Here is a 16,876-nt window from a genome sequence, read left to right as displayed (position 1 = left end):
TAATAATAATAATAATAATAATAATAATAATAATAATAATAATAATAATATATTTATTTATACCCTGCTCTTCAGCCAAGGCTATCAGAGCGGCTTACAATTTGTAAATCAGACATTTCATTTGTAAATCAGATATGATGCAGTTTAATACCACTTTAAGTGCTGTAACTCCAACCTATGGAATCATGGAATATGCAGTTTTACAATGTCTTTAGCCTTCTCCGCCAAAGGTGCTGGTGCCTCACAAAACTACAAATCCCAGGATTATGTAGGATGGAGCAATGGCAGTTATCTGTCAGCTCCCTTAAGAACTTATTTTTCATTAGTAAAAAAGTGGGGAAAATATTATACAGTGGGGCCTTGGTACACACTGGGTCTTGGTTCCAGGACACCCCATGGATATCAAAATGGGTGGATGCTTAGATCCCATTAAAAACAATGGCATAGTGAAATGGTGTCCATTATATAAAATGGCAAAAGCAAGGTTTGATTTTTGGAATGTATATATTTTTTTAATACAGTGGTGCCTCGGGTTACGAAATTAATTCGTAACGCGGCCGCTTTCGTAACCCGAAAAGCCTTCGTAAGCCGAATTGCCTCCGTGGATAAAGAATCTGTGGATACCGAGGGACGACTGTAATAAGAATGTGTGGCTTCAGTGTAGTATCTGTCCCATGAGGGCTGGCCCAATACTTTTTGTTGCCTGGGGTAAAGGGCAAGATGGCACCTTTTCCCATCCCACATATAGAAATCACTTGGACTGGCAGCTGGAATTAACTTCTTTACTTTCTGTGGGATAGTGTCCTGCACCTCCTCTCATGTGGGAGATTAGTATGATTTTCTTCATTGAGTCTATAGCACCTATCCTATGTACATATGTATGTACATATGTATGTATGTAAGTATGTACATGTCTTCAAGCTGCCTGTCAACTTATGGCGGCCCCATAAATGCCATAGGGTTTTCTTAGCAAGAAATACTCAGAGGTGGTTTTCCTGTTTCCTTACTCTGACATATAGCCTACAGCACCTGGTATTCATTGGCAGTCTCCTATCCAAATACTAACTAGGGCCGACTCTGCTTAGCTGGGTTCATTGAGGTTATTTAGTAACTTAGCCTAATCTACTTTGCCAGGTTGCTGTGAGAATAAAAGATAATAACACCCCAACCTTGAAGGATGTTGATTCTCCCTGCTTCCTCTGTTGTAGGATATTTGGGGGCTTTGGCCTCTGCCCTTTTCACTTCTTATGCAGTGCAAGGCCTCCCCCTTGAGCGCTGGGGAGTAGGATTGCTCAAGACCCTGCCTCTTGCCTTAGACTACATTCAGGGTGCTGCCGCTGAGAAAGACCCCAATGTGGGGGCCTGGGGCTATTTCCAAGAGAAATGGGAATGGTAAGTACTTTGGGTGGGAGAAGAGTGAATTGGGGAGCAGAGATGTGGAAGGGGGAGAAAAGTATTAGGAGAGCATGTTATGAGGCTGTATGTATGGCCCCAGACTTCACTTTTCTGTTTTTCAGTGCAAATTGCCCTCCTGGGACCCATCTGAACCCATCAAATTTGCTACCTCAGAAACAGTAGCAAAAAGCACCATAATTTTCAAGGAAGATATGGGAGAATTAAGCTCCTGAAACACAATTTGGCTTACAAACAAGATGTGAACTGTCTGTAAACTCTCTGTACACCATGTTTTAAACAGAAATGCTGTGCCCATTGTTTTTCCTTTTTTGCACCCTCATTGTAGCATATCTGATGACAGCAAGCATGGATCTATAGAAAATGAGCACATATATGAACCCATGGATTAAATTTCACACATCCCTGCTCTAAGCACTGTACTATACTGCTCTGTAATAAAGCTTTGAAATCTTTTCAGGTTTATCCCTCCTGGGCTCTTCCTCACAACCTGTGTCCTCCCTTTAGGTACCTTTCAGAACGTGGTCTTGCTGATGGCCAAGGCCCTGCTCAGTTTCCTCCTGCCTATAGTCCTGCTGACCGTGATGTCATTTACAAAACCTTCAGCCTGGATGGCTGGGCTGGACGGAGTGGACATGATGCACCCATGATTGCATATGATGCGCTGCTGGGTGCAGGGGACAAGTGGGATGAGCTTTGCAGCCGTGCCATGTTCCATGGTGGTAAGTCAGGATGTGAAGGCCACGCCACCCACCTTCTGGTAAAGTGCTCTGTCCTACTGGCAGGCTGCCTCTCACAACTGTTTTCTCTGTGTCTTCCTCCTCCCCAATAGGAGACAGTGACTCTACTGGGGTGATAGCTGCATGCTGCTGGGGTCTCATTCATGGATTCAAAGGAGTTCCAGAAGGAAACCATGCAGAGCTTGAGTACCGAGACAGAATGATAGCTGCGGATTCCCTCTATCATCTTGCTTGGGGGCAGATGCCACTTTGAAACTTTTCTCCCTTATCTAGTGTTTTAGATTTGCACACCCAAACGTGGGGATCGTGGGTGGCTGGGGGTGTGTTGAGGCTGGCTTGCAACACGCTGAAGAATGTCTTTTCCAGACTAAATCTAAGCAAGGTTTACAACTCTTCCTCTCTATTGTGGGCTGTGGGAGGGAACCTTTAGGTGCTATAAGATCTCCTGAGGGACTACCCCTTTTCCCCTGATAGATTTCTCCATTAAGCCCATCTTATGGTGTGGAAGAGTGCTGTGATTTCTCAGTGGTAAGGGAAATGCACTCTGAACATGCCCAAAAGCACTCTTCTTTTTTATTGTATCACTTATTCCATGGCTTAGCCCTTTTAGTGGGGCCAAAAATAGTTTGGGGGACTAAACCTTCAGCTTTTCAGAAAATGCAAGAGTCACAAGGTGCTTCCAGTTGAGGTTTTTATCTTAACCCACCTCATTCACAACAATTTACAGGGTGTCAAAATGACAATTTTTTCCAGCTGTTTCTTTGATTGTTCTTCTTAGTGCAGCAAATCCATTAAGAAGAAAGAACAAAATAGCTTCAGAGTGCTTTCTAATTGTTAGACCTAGAAGAAGACCTCCTCTGGAAGCACCCATAACTCCCACCTGCTCCACTCCTATGTGGGCAGATCCCATTCCTCTCCCAAAGAATCCAGGAGTCCTGGACACACAGAAAGGCCCAGCTAAGATGGTTTAATTTGGCACCAAGGCAGTGTTTTAGGGCAGCCAAGCTGGGATGTGGGAAGAGGGAGTGAGCGAGAGAGAGAGAGAGTGTTACCTTAGCCCCTGAGCAGGGATGGCAATCATGCAGAAATAACCAGGGCTATTTGATTAAAAAGCAATTCTGGCCTAGAGTGTGACATACTTGGCCTCTTACTTACATCCTCATGATTTGCTACAGGAGAGGGTTATGGGAGATGTTTCAAACCCCAGAGGCTTCTGAGAAAAGACCCAATCTGCTTATCACATACTTGATGACAGCATCAGTCAAGAAGAATACAGCAACAAGTCATTAAAGTCTGATGATAGCGACAATCATGGAAGACGAGAAGGCTGCGGTAGGCATGAGGAAACCATGATTGGAAGGTACAGCGGCTTGCATTGCAGATAGGAAAACATGATGAAGAGATGTGAATGTAAAAAGAGCATGCTGGGATTGTCCATGATCAACAACAAGTCCGTAGCGGCAGACCATGATTCTGTTTGTCCACACAGAAGCAGAGAATGATGAGAGGAGGTAGTGGCATCTCTCCTAGTGGTAACAAGAGTTCCCCTTTAAGGGAGGGTTCAAGGCCGTACAGGAGTCTGTGCAAGATACAAGGTGTTCAAGGAAGTGGCTGCTAAGACCCCACGGGAGCTGACGTGGGTACTATAGACTCCCCCAGGCAGCTCATTCAGTACCCCTGTACTCTGGCAGGAAAGAGAGAGAACAATGTATTAGAAAAGGTAGGAGGTTTTGAGTACCCAATTTTTTCCTCAATCTCATTTTGTTTTCAGTTGATCTTTTGATAAGAATGTCCCAAAATGTACAGCACTGATTAATCTGTTTTATATGGCTGTTAGCACATCTAATCCAGTAGTTGGCCTAAAACATTGCTGGTTCAAAGAGCAATGGCACTGCATTCCATGCAGAGATTGTTGTTTGCCTTCAAGTCGTTTCCGACTTACGGCAACCCTGGAGTTTATCAAACGGGAGGCTCTCAATTTCAAAAGAGAAGATAGCGAGGTCAATTCGAAAATTCATGCAATTATGTGATTACTTATCACACCTTAAATTTGCTGTAATGGCCTCCCTGAACGCGACCCAGATTCTGTGCTTGTACTGTCTTCTCAGGGAAACAGTCTCCTGTTCTATGCTTTGTCAAATTCTTTCTTCTGGAAATGCAAGGGGATTGAACCCAGGATTTTAGTCCCAATGCAACTATTGTACAAGTGTATATAAGTCTATTGTACCACTCCGATTTATCCCATCCACCCCTTACGACAGCCAGCTATCTGAAAGAAATAAAACCATACCATGAGTATCCTCCTGTCAATGAGCCGGCATAAATTGTTCCGACTCCCACCAGCTATAATATGGTCAAGGCCGAGGAAGTGACAGGTATAAATCTGGGGAAGGGAAAAGAGAAGGATCATGTGAATTGGATGGAATCAAAAAGAAACCACTTCTCCCATTGTGTCTAGCATACATCTAAGGCAGAAAATAAGTGAGCCAAACTAGATGGAGAAAGGGAGAGGGAGAAGGAGAAACCAAGGATACTCAAATAGCAACAAAAGGTAGGATTACCGTACTTCCACTGAAACGTGGATTAAGTTGCAATACTGAGCAATAAGGTGAAAAGAACAGGGAAATGTACAGCCTTTCTCAATCTGTTTTCCTCCAGATATGCTGGACTGCAACTCCCCTCATCATCAGGCAGCAGAGCAATGCAAAAAACAGCTGAGGATGATGGGACATGTAGTCCAGTACATCTGAAACTTGCCAACTTGAGAGAAAACAGTCCAGTACATTTTGTGACTACATTTCTTTGTGAGAGGAGAGGTCAGTTAATTCAATGGACAGGCTTGGGAGTTTGGTTGGAAAGGGAACCTGTGAGTGACCCCGGAAGTCTTCTGGGATGTCCATGATCTTGGCACCAGTTTCAGCCTCCCAGATCTAGGATCAGAGAAGAATTTGTGTTATTGTATTGCTGTTTCAGGGACTGTAAAAAATTATGTACTGTATGCATGTGTGTATATACAGTACACACAAATTTACTGTCTTAATTTTTTTAAACAACATATATCACATAATCCCCATTTTAATAATTAGCAGTCTGAAGCAGCTGCACTGAAGACAGGGAAAAGGAATGCCTGACCTCCCATTCTTCTAACTCAATACCCCAACTGAGCTTTGAGTCTCAGCTTTGGGGAAAGGCAATATATTACTACTACTACTACTACTCAAGGTAAAAGTATTCCCCATTGACAAGGTTGTCAGGTCATGTCAGACCATAGGGGGCGGTGTTCATCTCTGTTATTAAGCCAAAGAGCCAGCATTGTCAGAGACTGCTCTGTGATCATGTGGCCAGCATGATTGCACAGAACACTGTTTACCTTCCCACCGGAGTGGTACTTATTTTTCTACTTGTATTTGCATGCTTTCAAACTGCTAGGTTGGCAGAAGCTGGGACTAGTGATGGGAGCTCAGCCCATCATGCAGCACCTGGGCCTCAAACTGCCAACCTGCCAATCTTGCAATCAACAGACTAGATTTTCAGACCAGTGCTTAAGCACTGGTAAATTGCTGCTAAAACGCCAGGGTATTGTTGGCTCCTCTGCAGCGTCCCTGAATTGTTCAGGGAGCAGCCATTTCCTATGATTGCAAAGTTGCTCCCCGAACAATTCAGGGATGCTGGAGGGGAGCCGATGATTCCTTGATGTTTTGGAAGTGCATCTGGCTTTCACATACACGCACTTTCTAAACGTTTTGGCAGCGATTTACCAGTGCTTACCTCACGGTAAGCCCTGGTCTGAAAATCTTCATTGTCAGCATCTTAACCACTTGAGCCACCACATCCCATACTATACTAGCAACAATAATAATATGAAAAGGGCTAGTGCCCATTTAATCTTTCCTTTTTTTATCCTGCAAAATACCCCTGAAATCCACCTCCTGCAGGTCCTGGGGTTCCTTTCACCAGTTCTCACCTGCAAGGTGTTATTACGCCTCCAGGAACCTGTCAGAATCTGTGTTCCAGTTTTGTCTATGGAGACAGCATCACCACAAACGTGGGGCCCAGAGATGCGCCTGTGAGAAGGGCCAAGCAAGAGTAGGAAGGAGGGAAGGGCACAAAAGAAGGAAGAAGAGAGTGGGAAAATCATTAAGGCTGAGAAGAGCAAGAAACAGGAAGAAGGGTGGGGAAGCTGAGAGAAGAGTGGCGGGAGAAGTTGGGAAGTATGGGGAGGAGGATGTGCAGTCATACCGTAGCGATTGTGATGATTGTGTGCTCCAGAACTGGGGGGACAAAAGCCAGAGAAGCAAGGTTAGATGGGGCCCTACCCTTCAATAGGCACCTCCCTCTCCTAGCCTATATCAAAGGAGGAAAGCCTTCCTAATTTTAGAGATAATACTCAAAGGAATTACTGGTTTTCTGCAAAACTAATAATTTTGGGATACAGACTCAAAAATGGGCACGGCTCCTACCCACCCAAACTAAAGCTGCAGCTGCATTGCAGAAATCGTCCAGTTTGATTCCACTTTAACTGTCATGGCTCAGTGTTATAGAATTCTGGGATTTGTCATTTGTTGTGGCACCAGAGCTCTCTGACAAATAAGGCAACATGTCACACTAAACCACAGTTCCCAGAATTCTATAGTACTGAGCCATGGTAGCTAAAGTGGTATCAAACTGGATGATTTCTGCAGTGTGGATGCAGCCAGAGACTGTATCCCAGTATGCAGCAGCAGCTGTAGGGTTGGAGAGAAGCTCTAATACAAGACAATGTCCACTGACTTCCATAAAATAGAAAATATAGTGGGGGGAAATGATAAATCTCCCATACAGGGTTATCTCAATATACAGTGGGCCCTTGGTATCCACTGGGGTTTGGTTCCAGGACGCCTTGAATTCTCAAGTCTCATTAAATACAATGGCACAGTAAAATGGTGTTCCTTATATTAAATAGCAAAATCAAGCCTTACTTTTTAGAATTTATATTTTTGGGGAATATTTTCAAGCCGTGAATGCTTGAATCTGTGCACAAAGAATCTGTGGATATGGAGGGCCAACTGTATTTGTTGCTTGAGGCAAAGGACATGATGCCTGCCTGTCCATTCCATGCAGAGAATTTGAGTGGACTCAAATGTAATTTTTTTAACACTGACAATAGGATAGAGTCCTCTACCACATCTGAAAGCTGTGGGCCAATTTAGGAGGTACATGATAGCCTGTGTGGCATACATAGCCCTATCTTCCAAGGGAAGGATATGACCAGCACATGGGGTAGGGGTAGTCAGGAGGAGCAGCTGGGGGAACTGCAAATGTTATTACATCCTGCTGAATGGTAGAGTTGCCAGCACTGGTCCCATGTAAACTGAATGGCAACACATCTGGGCCACTTGCTGGGCTTAGAAATGCTTGACCTTCCTTAGAGATACTTGGCTTCCATCTTTTGCAGTTCAGTATGTCAATTTGGCCACTTAATATTCTGTTCTGTTCCCCACCTTCACTTTAGCCCTTCTCCCCAAGACACAGATGCTATCCCTCTATCACCTGCACAGTGTCATCCCATCCTCCAGAGATAAAGCGTTCATCACTTTCAGGAAAGAAGGCAAAAGCATAGACGCGGGACATGTGCCCATCCATCACACTTGGAGAATCACTGAAAGGAGAAGAGAGTTTTTAATTTAAGGACAAAAGGCCAGTTACAACACCCTCTACAACATTCAGTCTATGATGCTTAGTATGCACATGCATGCATGCATGCATGCACACTCTGACTACTGCCAAATCTCCTGCTCCCTCCAGCTCACCTTGGCTGAAAAGTTGCCACTTTATTCCAGGTTTGGGTATCATACATGTAAATCCCAGGTCCTGCTCCACCTGTAATGAACCTGGAACCTGAAGGGTTGAAGGAGGATATCATTGTCTGGCGGTCCTCTATTAAGGTGCGCACACAAGTGTGGGATGAGACATGCCACAGTTTCACCATCCCACCAGAATCTGTGGATGGAAAAAAGGTTGGGGATTTCATTATTATAATTATATAAATTATAATTATATGAATTATAAGCAAACAAACAAACACAAGAGAGGTCATTCCTAATTTTCTTGTTCTCACATTGTCGACATGCATCCTCATAGATAAGACTCAAATAGACATACAGCCATTCAATATCACTCTGAGACAGAGGTTGCATCTACACTGTAGAAATAACGCAGATTGACACCACTTTAAGTGCTGTAGCTCCAGCTTATGGATCCTGGGATTTGTAGTTTTAGCCTTCTCTGCCACAGTGTGCTGGTGCCTCACAAAACTATAAATCGCAGGGTTCTGTAAGCATGAGCCATGGCAGTTAAACCAATGTCGAACAGCATTATTTTATTTATTTATTTATTTATTTCACTTTTATGCTGCCTTTCTCCTAGAAAGTGAGGTGGCTCAGAAGATAAAAACAGTTTAAAACTTTACAATAAGAATTTAAAAACAATTAAAGTAATCTAGTTAAAACAGTATAAGATTAACATATAAACATACAAAAGTTAAAAGCATAACTAAAACACACATCCTATATAAAAGCCACTCTGTCATGATTATATATTAAAAAGCATACCTAAATAAAAACTTGGGGTAAAGAATTTTTCGCTTTTGTGGACTACAGATGCAAGTGGACTGCAGGCCATAAAATCTTATGTTAGAAATGTATTTTTCCCAGTTAGTCTCAAAGCTGCTACTGGGTTTCTTTATATCTTTTCATGCTGAAACCAATTAACATGGCTCTTTCAATACTATTCTGTTAGGTGTCTGGTAGTACCAACTGAGAGCCAGTGTGGTGTAATGGTTTGAGTGTTGGACTATAACTCTGGATACCAGGTTTGAATCCTGGCTTGGTTATGTAAACCCATGGCGAGATGCTGGGTAAGTCACATTCTCACTACATCAGAGGATGGCAATGGCAAGCCCCCTGTGAAGAAGCTTGCCAAGAAAACCCCATGATATGTTTGCTTTATGGTTGCCATAAATTGGAAATGACTTGAAGGCACACAACAACAAAGTACTGATATAGGGTCAATGTGGTATAATGGTTTGAATGTTGGACTAGGATTCTGGAAAAGCACGGTTTGAATGCCCACTCAGACGTAGGACTTTATCACACTGGGAAAATCAGGGAAAAGTGTGGGTTTAAACTGTGATTATACCATGAAAGTCGCACGATCGCACTGAAGATTTTCACATGACGTTACAATTAAAGAGGATTTATCCCAGCAATAACCAGGCAATAACCAACAACAAATCATTCTCTTTAATCACGGTGTGTGTATGAAAATCTTCCCGCAATCGTACAATTTTCCCGGGATAATGACATTTTAAACCCCCAATTTCCCCTCCAATTTCCCTCTGTGATAAAGTCTATAGAAACCCACTGGGTGACTTTGAGCAAGTACCATCTGATCACCCTTAGAGGAAGGCAGTGGCAAACCTTTTCTGGATAAATCTTTCCAAGAAAATGGTGAGTGCTGCCAGACAACAAACACAGACACGGTAGCAAAGATGTGTTCAAGGTATGTAGAAATATCATGACTAGTAAACTTACTGTATTTACTAAGCTATATGAAAGTAACTTAAGACATTCATTACTTTTAAAACAAGTTGTCGCCTTCTGGTTTTCATAATGCTCGCCACTGTTTCTTTCAAAATGACCCACACCTTGATAAGATTGCCTTTAAATTGATCAACAAAACCTAAAATGTTAAGCTCAGTCTTAAACCCTTCAAAATGAAAGTTTAAAACCCACTGTTTGGACTTGGTTTCTGTTCCAGATTAGAATAAACAAAAAGCAAAACAGATGCTAGTCAATGGTTAGGAGGATGTTTAATTTGTCAGGCCCCACAGGAGGGCAGTGTGTAGAGACCAAAGATCAGCCTACTTTGGCAAAGGCATCACTCACAGGTGGCAAGCAAGACATCTCCATTGTGGGCAGGGCCTCGAGGCATATAACGCATGGAGGTGACAGGTAACCCGTTGGTGGCAGTGTCACTGTCAGCAAGAACATGATGAAGCGATCCGTCGTTGACAGAATAAACCTTCAGCGAAGGAGAGAAGAGGTCATCAGGAAAGCAAACCACAAGAAACAGCGATAGAAACATCTGTGACATAATATTTGTAAGCCTGAGGGCAGGGAACCGTCTATTATCCCCTCTGTTGTAAACCTCTCGGATTCCCAGTGATTGGGCGATATATAAATAAATCCTATTATTATTGTTGTTGTTGTTGTTGTCATTGGATAATGCCATGACACATGAAGCTTCATTTATATACATTGGGCCCTCCACATGCGCTGGATCCAGGACTCCTATAAAAATGAAAAAACTGCAAATAAAAATACACTTTTAAAAAAAACAAACCCAACTCTATGATCAACATCTGCCAGGTGTACAGAATAGCACTCGAAGACCTAAAAATATCTTGATCAGTGTTTTCACTAGGAATCTCTAGGTCCTCTAGCATGACTCAACTTCTGGCATAACATTGGAGGACCTAGAGATTTCTAGAGAGCACATTTGAATCAAATTGATGAATAATCAAATCCACAAAAGTCAAAGCTGCAGATATGAGGAGCTGACTCTGTGTGTGTGTGATTTTATTAACCATTTTACAAACATTTACATAGTAATTCATTTTTATTTTGCTCCCCTTCCTCCTGCCTTCCCTCATAATGGCTTTTTAAACAATATATCTATATAGCACTTCATGATTATATAATATTGGTAATCATCCAGATCACATTGGTTATTTTTCTATACCCCCCCCCCCCTTTTTCTTTACTACATGAAGTAGAGTTACAAACTGCCCAAAGGCCAAAAGCTACCCAGCCAAGGTCTTTGGGGGAAGCATTATCTATGGGATTGACAATTTGTGTAGCACTCAAACTGCAGCATGAACCACACTGAGCAAATCATCCTGTAGAAAATATCACAGAATCAAGGAAATTGCAAGCCATGGAGTTATTTATGCCACAGATGTGGGGCACTATTGTAACCTTCTAGTTTTTGTTAGATCCCAACTTCCCTCAGCACCAGATAGCATGGTCAATGATAAGGTATGATGGAAGTTATACTCAACATCTGGAGGGCCATAGACACTAGGTGACCTTGGGCAAGTCTCATGCTTGCAGCCTTAGGGGAAGGCAATGGCAAACCTCTTCTGAACAAATCTTGTCAAGAAAACCCCAGTTCACCTTAGGGTTGCCATAAGTCAGAAACAACTTGAAGGCACACAACAACAACAACAATGGACCTTTCTGGGCCATGTTAGGAAATAAGCAGAAGTCACTTCCCGTTGGCAAACTGCCAACTCCATCTCTACAGTGTAAAGTCTAAACCATGGCCAAGGAAGATACAGACACTGTCTTGTGTATGTGTGATAGGAAGGAAACACTATCCATGAAACTGACCTTAATGGCACCAGTCCGCATTCCTGCAGCAACCCGTGTCCCATCATTGTTGAACTGGCAACAAAGCAGCTGATCTCCAGCGTCTCTGTTGGATCAAAATATTAGTATCCATTTAGTCACTTGGTGATTTTAATACTTTGAAGCTTAAAAAAAAATAGGCCTTCAGAGTGATTAACAAAGCAACAAATTATAAAAATATAATACTACCAATGAAAAAGCAAAGTGAAATAAGTATAATGCAGCATAAAGCTAATTACCAGGAACAGAAGGGCAGAAATGTTGGACAAATAACTCTGGCAAAATGTCTAAACCTACAAAATAATAATAGTTTCCCAGCCTGCCCCCCCCCCCCCCCAAAAAAAAGCCTGCCATGTGGGGGATTATTAAAATCTCTGCTTGCAGTTTCTGCTACAAGCAAAGCTTGCAAAAGTTACTTTTTTGAATATCCAAAGAATGTCCTATGCCACACAGCCAATGGATATGAAAGAAACCATCTGTTGAACAAATAGGTTGGTGGCTTCAAATGGAGAAAAGAAGTTCTTCCGATACATGAAGCTTAAAAGGCTTTAAAGCACTTTGAATTATGGTCAGAAACTGTAGGGTAATTTAAGTTTCCTAAGGCTTCAGCCTATGGTAAGGAAACAAAAACATTTAAATGTAAAAATATCAATGCTAAGCCTGTTAGGGTCTAGCTTTAAATCAGCAGCGTAGTAAAAAACGTGCTCTTGTCTAACTATGCTTCCCTAAGAACTGAAATTGACTCCAAAAACAAACACAAGTAGCTTGAAGTTCACACAAAAACGTACTAATGGCTTTAATCTATATTTACATAAAGGCTATATCCAAATCTAGCTAGTGAACAGTTCAAGTGAAAAGAAATCTTTCTCTCACCATCTTTCCAAAGAAAGTTGAGAGAGGAGGAAGATGGAGGACCAACACTTCAGTCGAAAATCTTTAGGAAGAATGTCTGTTAGCCCCAAAGGGAGAGTGATCTAAATCACAAGGTTAGTTTGAATGAAAAAGAAGGAGTTTGCATGCAGGAAATCCCTATCTATCTAAGGAGGGGTAAAGAGATTGCAAAAATCTTCCAACAGAAACACATTAGGGATCAGGAAAGCATAGGTGGATTGTGTAGATGTTTTGGGGAATGGCAGGGGTACATTATCTCATCTTTGGCCTTGTTTACCTTGGTTACCTACATTGTATGGAGTAGTCGAAGATCACCAGAGATGGAAGGGCTAGCTGTAATCTCTGCGCCCAGGCTGGTACCTGCTGTAGACAGGCGGGACTTGCGTGCGGGCTGCATGGCCTAGGGGTACGGGTCTTTGGAAGGGGCAAAAGCCAAGAGGTGAAATTTGATCTTTCTTTCTGTCTTTCTTTCTTATTTAGATATCCCTTTATTAGATTATTTCAAATATTCCCTTATTTTATATTCCTTAGATAGATATTCCTTTATTAGATCATTTCTTTATTCAGATACTCATATTTAAAAAGGTAAAGGTAGTCCCTTGACATGAATGTCTAGTCGTAACCAACTATAGGGAGCGGTGCTCATCTCCATTACTAAGCTGAAGAGCAGCATTGTCCAAGGACTGCTCTGGTGGTCATGTGGCCAGCATGACTGCACTGAATGCTGTTACCTTCCCACTGAGAAGTGGTACTTATCTATCTGCAGTGGACCCTTGTTATTCGCTGGGGTTTGGTTCCAGGAACCCCTGTGAATAACAAACTCTGTGTATGCTCAAGTCCCATTAAATACAATGGCATAGCAAAACATTGTCCCATATATAAAATGGAAACATCAAGGTTTGATACTTGAAATTTATACTTTTTTGGGATATTTTCAAAACGTGAATACTTGAATCAGAGGATAAAAAATCTGTGTATAAGGAGGGCCAACTGTACTTGCATTTGCATGCTTTCAAACTGCTAGGTTGGCAGAAGCTGGGCTGGTGACAGGAGCTCATCCCATCATGCAACACTCAGGCCTCGAACTGCCAACCTTCCAATCTTCCTATTATCAGAATTGGTGTCTTAACCACTAAGCCACCACATCCCTTATTCCTATTTAGATAGTCCTATATTCTTATTTTCCAAAGTCCTTCCCAATGCATTGGAGAACAATCAAAATACACGCTTTTAACTGAGTACATGCTTTGCATGCAGAAGGTCTTCAGTTCCATTTTTGGTATTTGCCTTTAAAAACTCTAATTAACCGGTAGCATGTGATAGGAAAGATGAAAGCTTGAAACCAAAGCTTGGAAAAGTTAATGGATTAACAACTCTGAGAATCCTTCATCCAATGTGGCCAATGACTAAACTAGCTGTGAGATTCTAGGAACTGTAACACACTCTCCAAAAATCCCAATTTGGCTGGGACAGTCCTGAATAATCGTCTGCTTTCCACAGTCCTGATTAACCCTCAGCTGTCCCACATTTCCAGAGGATATTAAAATGTCCCAGCTTCTCTCTCCTTCTCCCATTTTCTTCCTTTGTCCCCAATTTACTTCAGTTGTTGCAAACCGATTTCAATGTGCAAAAATAGTGTGCACTCAAGTCAACAGGGAGGAGAGGAGAGAAGAGGGCAGAATCTTGCCCTTCCCTGTAGGCTCAGGAAAAAAAAGAAACTGCTGTAACCTCTCCTAGTTTGTGTATTTTTCCACATTAATAACTTTTTCCATCCAGACCAGAACCTGATGTTGCTTGGCCACACATTGCCTCAGTTTTCATCAATGAAACATTGCAGGGTATACTGCATTCCATAAATTTAACTTTCCCAAGCTCTGTCTGAAATCACTGAGTGATCCTACAAATCAGAGGAGGCATACTGACTTAATTCAACTGACCTGAACATGGAATAATTAGGCAAAATGGCTAATGGATTAATATTATACATTGCTCTTTCGCCCTTGTCCTCCCACTCATAACATATAAACAGTGCTTAGGAGGAATATTACTATTGCATTATTTTGAAATTAATTTTTATATTCTAATACAAAATACAATAAAAAGACCCTTAATTAAAAACAATGACATATAAACTTTTCTCCCCACATAATGGGCTGACATTACTATTATGAATGGGAGTAGGGGCTATTCCTTTGCTACTTTCAAAAATTCTGTGTTGCAGACAGTGCTTTTTTTCTGGTGCAGGGAGGGAATCATGTCATCCTTTGTTGGACTGTAACTCCCAGCATTCCTCTATGGTGGCACCTAATCATATCTGGAGGACTACACAATTCACACTTCTTTTGTAATGTATTATGGCCAAGCTCTAAGCTTAGACAAATAGTCTAACCTGAAATATGGCAGATTCTATGTTCCTAACATTCAATTCCCTTCTATGTAGTTGGCATTTGTTCCCAGTGTCAGATGAGGACTTTGGGGCAGATTAGTTGTCTAGGGGACCACTCAACAAAATGAGTAGAAGAACACCCAAACACACTTGGATGCTCTCATTTTGACACAGGTCAACTAATCGATGCTCTCATTTTGACACGTCAGCTAATACACATTCTCATACAACCATCTAACCATGTACAGTACCACACAGGTTTGACCACAACACCCAGAGATGAAGATTACCTAAGAGCACCACTGTTTGTTCCTCTCCCTATCAATGCCCTTTCCCTCCATGTAGATCTTTCATTCTCTCCTAGCAATCCTCCGGCTATGCAAATGATCTCTTGCCCTATCACCTACATGTCCCATATTCCCAGACACCCCCAAACCCTGCTGCCCCTCATCCCTGCACCAGCCTCTCTCTCTCTTCCTCACTCTCTGGTTCTTCCAGCTCCTAGCAACCAATGATGGAGAAGAAGAACTCACCTGGTCACTATGGCAGCTGTGAAAGAAGGCCAAGATTCTCAGGGAGAAAAGGATCGCAAGATGCCAGCACCTGAATCCTACACATCACATCATCTTCTCTCCTACAGTATCAACACCAGAATGGCTGGAGATCCGAGAGTCAGACTCTGATTGTGCCAGGTCTAGCTCCCTAGTACTGCCTTCCTTTCCATTCTAACTCACATGTCCTACATGACCAAAATTTGGCACCATCCAAATCCATAATTTCAACAGGTATATTAACCCTTAGTCTTAGTTTAGATTAAGCTTCCAAAGTCTTGGGGACCAGATCTTTTGGGTCAAATCTAAAGATTAAAGCCAGGACCATCACATGTTTGGTAGAGCACTCTGTGCCTCTGTCTTGACATGTTGTTGTTGTTGTGTGCCTTCAAGTCAGAGGGGGATTGTTGTTGCCATCCTCTGAGGCTGAGATTTGTAATTTGTTGTGGTACCAGAGCTCTCTGATTTAGGCCCCATTCACACTATGGAAATAAATCAGTGTGGAACCGGTTTATTTCTGTGACGTTCACACTCTCCCCTGACTGTACTAGACGCAGTTTGTGGGTGTGTGTGAGAGAGAGGCCAAAAAGCCCACTTAAACTGGTGTATTTGGCACCGGACCCTTTAGCGGTTCTTTTTTAAAGCACCGCAAAGATCCTCATCTTCAGTAGTGTGACCGCGCTACTGAATCGATTTGGATTTTGCTGCATCGCAATGAGACGCCTCCATTCTAAATCAATATGGTATCAAATGTGAGTGGCAACAGAGTTAAAATGGCACGGAGAGATTTGATTGCGGTAAATGTAGTGGGAATACTGAACCAATTCTGAATTGGTTCTAAATTGGTGCAGAGATGTGAATCTCTTCATTAAAAAAAAAAAAGTGTGAATGACCCCAAAGAAGACTAAATGTCTCCCAGAATTCTACAATACTGAGCCATGGCTGTTAAACTGGATTACTTCTGCAGTTCAGATGCAGCCCTAGTTTTTGTAGTAAGCATTGCTGTTGTTGTTTTTTGTGGAGGAATTAAAATAGTGGATGCTATCACCACAGGAGTGGGACCACACATTCTAATCTACAGCAGTCTGGTGTCTCTTTGAATGGCTGTCAAGCAACAAGTCCTCTAGCTCTCCTGTCCCCATCCCCTGTAGGCAGATTTTTGTAGCTTGGACACAGTTCTGAATAAACCAGATTTTCTAGGCTTCCCCTCCTTCCTTCTTTGAGTTTCATTTCTTTTCTTTTATCTTCCTATGAGGCTGGGACTAGTATGTTATATTTTTCTTCTGTTTCTTTCCGGACTAATGTTTGCTTCTGAATTTTCTTGAACACTGTATTGATTGACCCTGGATCAAACTTTCTCAAGCTTCCCCTCAACCTTGGAATATAAATTTCTTCCTGTAAACTGACCTCCTGTATTACTGAAAATATAACCTTTAACTGGAAGGC

The 16,876-nt window shown here is 42.1% G+C and overlaps 2 protein-coding genes across 4 annotated transcripts in view; one reads left to right on the top strand and one right to left on the bottom strand.

Moving 5' to 3' along the window:
• The window catches only part of LOC121935601 (protein ADP-ribosylarginine hydrolase-like), a 14,083-nt gene extending 8,632 nt beyond the window's left edge, over positions 1 to 5,451 (top strand). For both annotated transcript variants that reach the window (XM_042477306.1, XM_042477305.1), the window contains 3 exons: positions 1,209 to 1,392; positions 1,921 to 2,135; positions 2,246 to 5,451. In XM_042477306.1, the coding sequence (XP_042333240.1) occupies positions 1,209 to 1,392; positions 1,921 to 2,135; positions 2,246 to 2,406 (560 nt within the window). In that variant the 3' untranslated portion in view covers positions 2,407 to 5,451. The remainder of the gene's footprint in view (positions 1 to 1,208; positions 1,393 to 1,920; positions 2,136 to 2,245) is intronic.
• On the bottom strand, positions 3,700 to 15,293 carry LOC121935603 (dynein assembly factor with WDR repeat domains 1-like). Of its 2 annotated transcripts, none has more exons than XR_006104823.1 (11): positions 15,170 to 15,293; positions 12,784 to 12,907; positions 11,585 to 11,669; positions 10,079 to 10,214; positions 7,943 to 8,132; positions 7,683 to 7,791; positions 6,393 to 6,424; positions 6,118 to 6,217; positions 5,029 to 5,083; positions 4,444 to 4,536; positions 3,700 to 3,837 (listed from the first exon to the last, which is right to left on the bottom strand). XR_006104823.1 is itself a non-coding variant. In XM_042477307.1 (11 exons), exons 2-11 carry the CDS (start codon positions 12,888 to 12,890, stop codon positions 3,715 to 3,717), a joined length of 1,041 nt encoding a protein of 346 aa, XP_042333241.1. In that variant the 5' UTR covers positions 12,891 to 12,907; positions 15,170 to 15,293; the 3' UTR covers positions 3,700 to 3,714. The 2 variants fall into 2 exon arrangements, 1 of the variants encoding a protein (XP_042333241.1); XM_042477307.1 differs by having other exon boundaries at positions 5,018 to 5,083.
• Positions 15,294 to 16,876: the final 1,583 nt, after the last annotated feature.

The sequence above is a fragment of the Sceloporus undulatus genome, chromosome 6 (genome assembly GCF_019175285.1).
Source record: "Sceloporus undulatus isolate JIND9_A2432 ecotype Alabama chromosome 6, SceUnd_v1.1, whole genome shotgun sequence".
Taxonomy (NCBI): domain Eukaryota; kingdom Metazoa; phylum Chordata; class Lepidosauria; order Squamata; family Phrynosomatidae; genus Sceloporus; species Sceloporus undulatus.
This window is presented reverse-complemented; position numbering and strand designations above follow the sequence as displayed.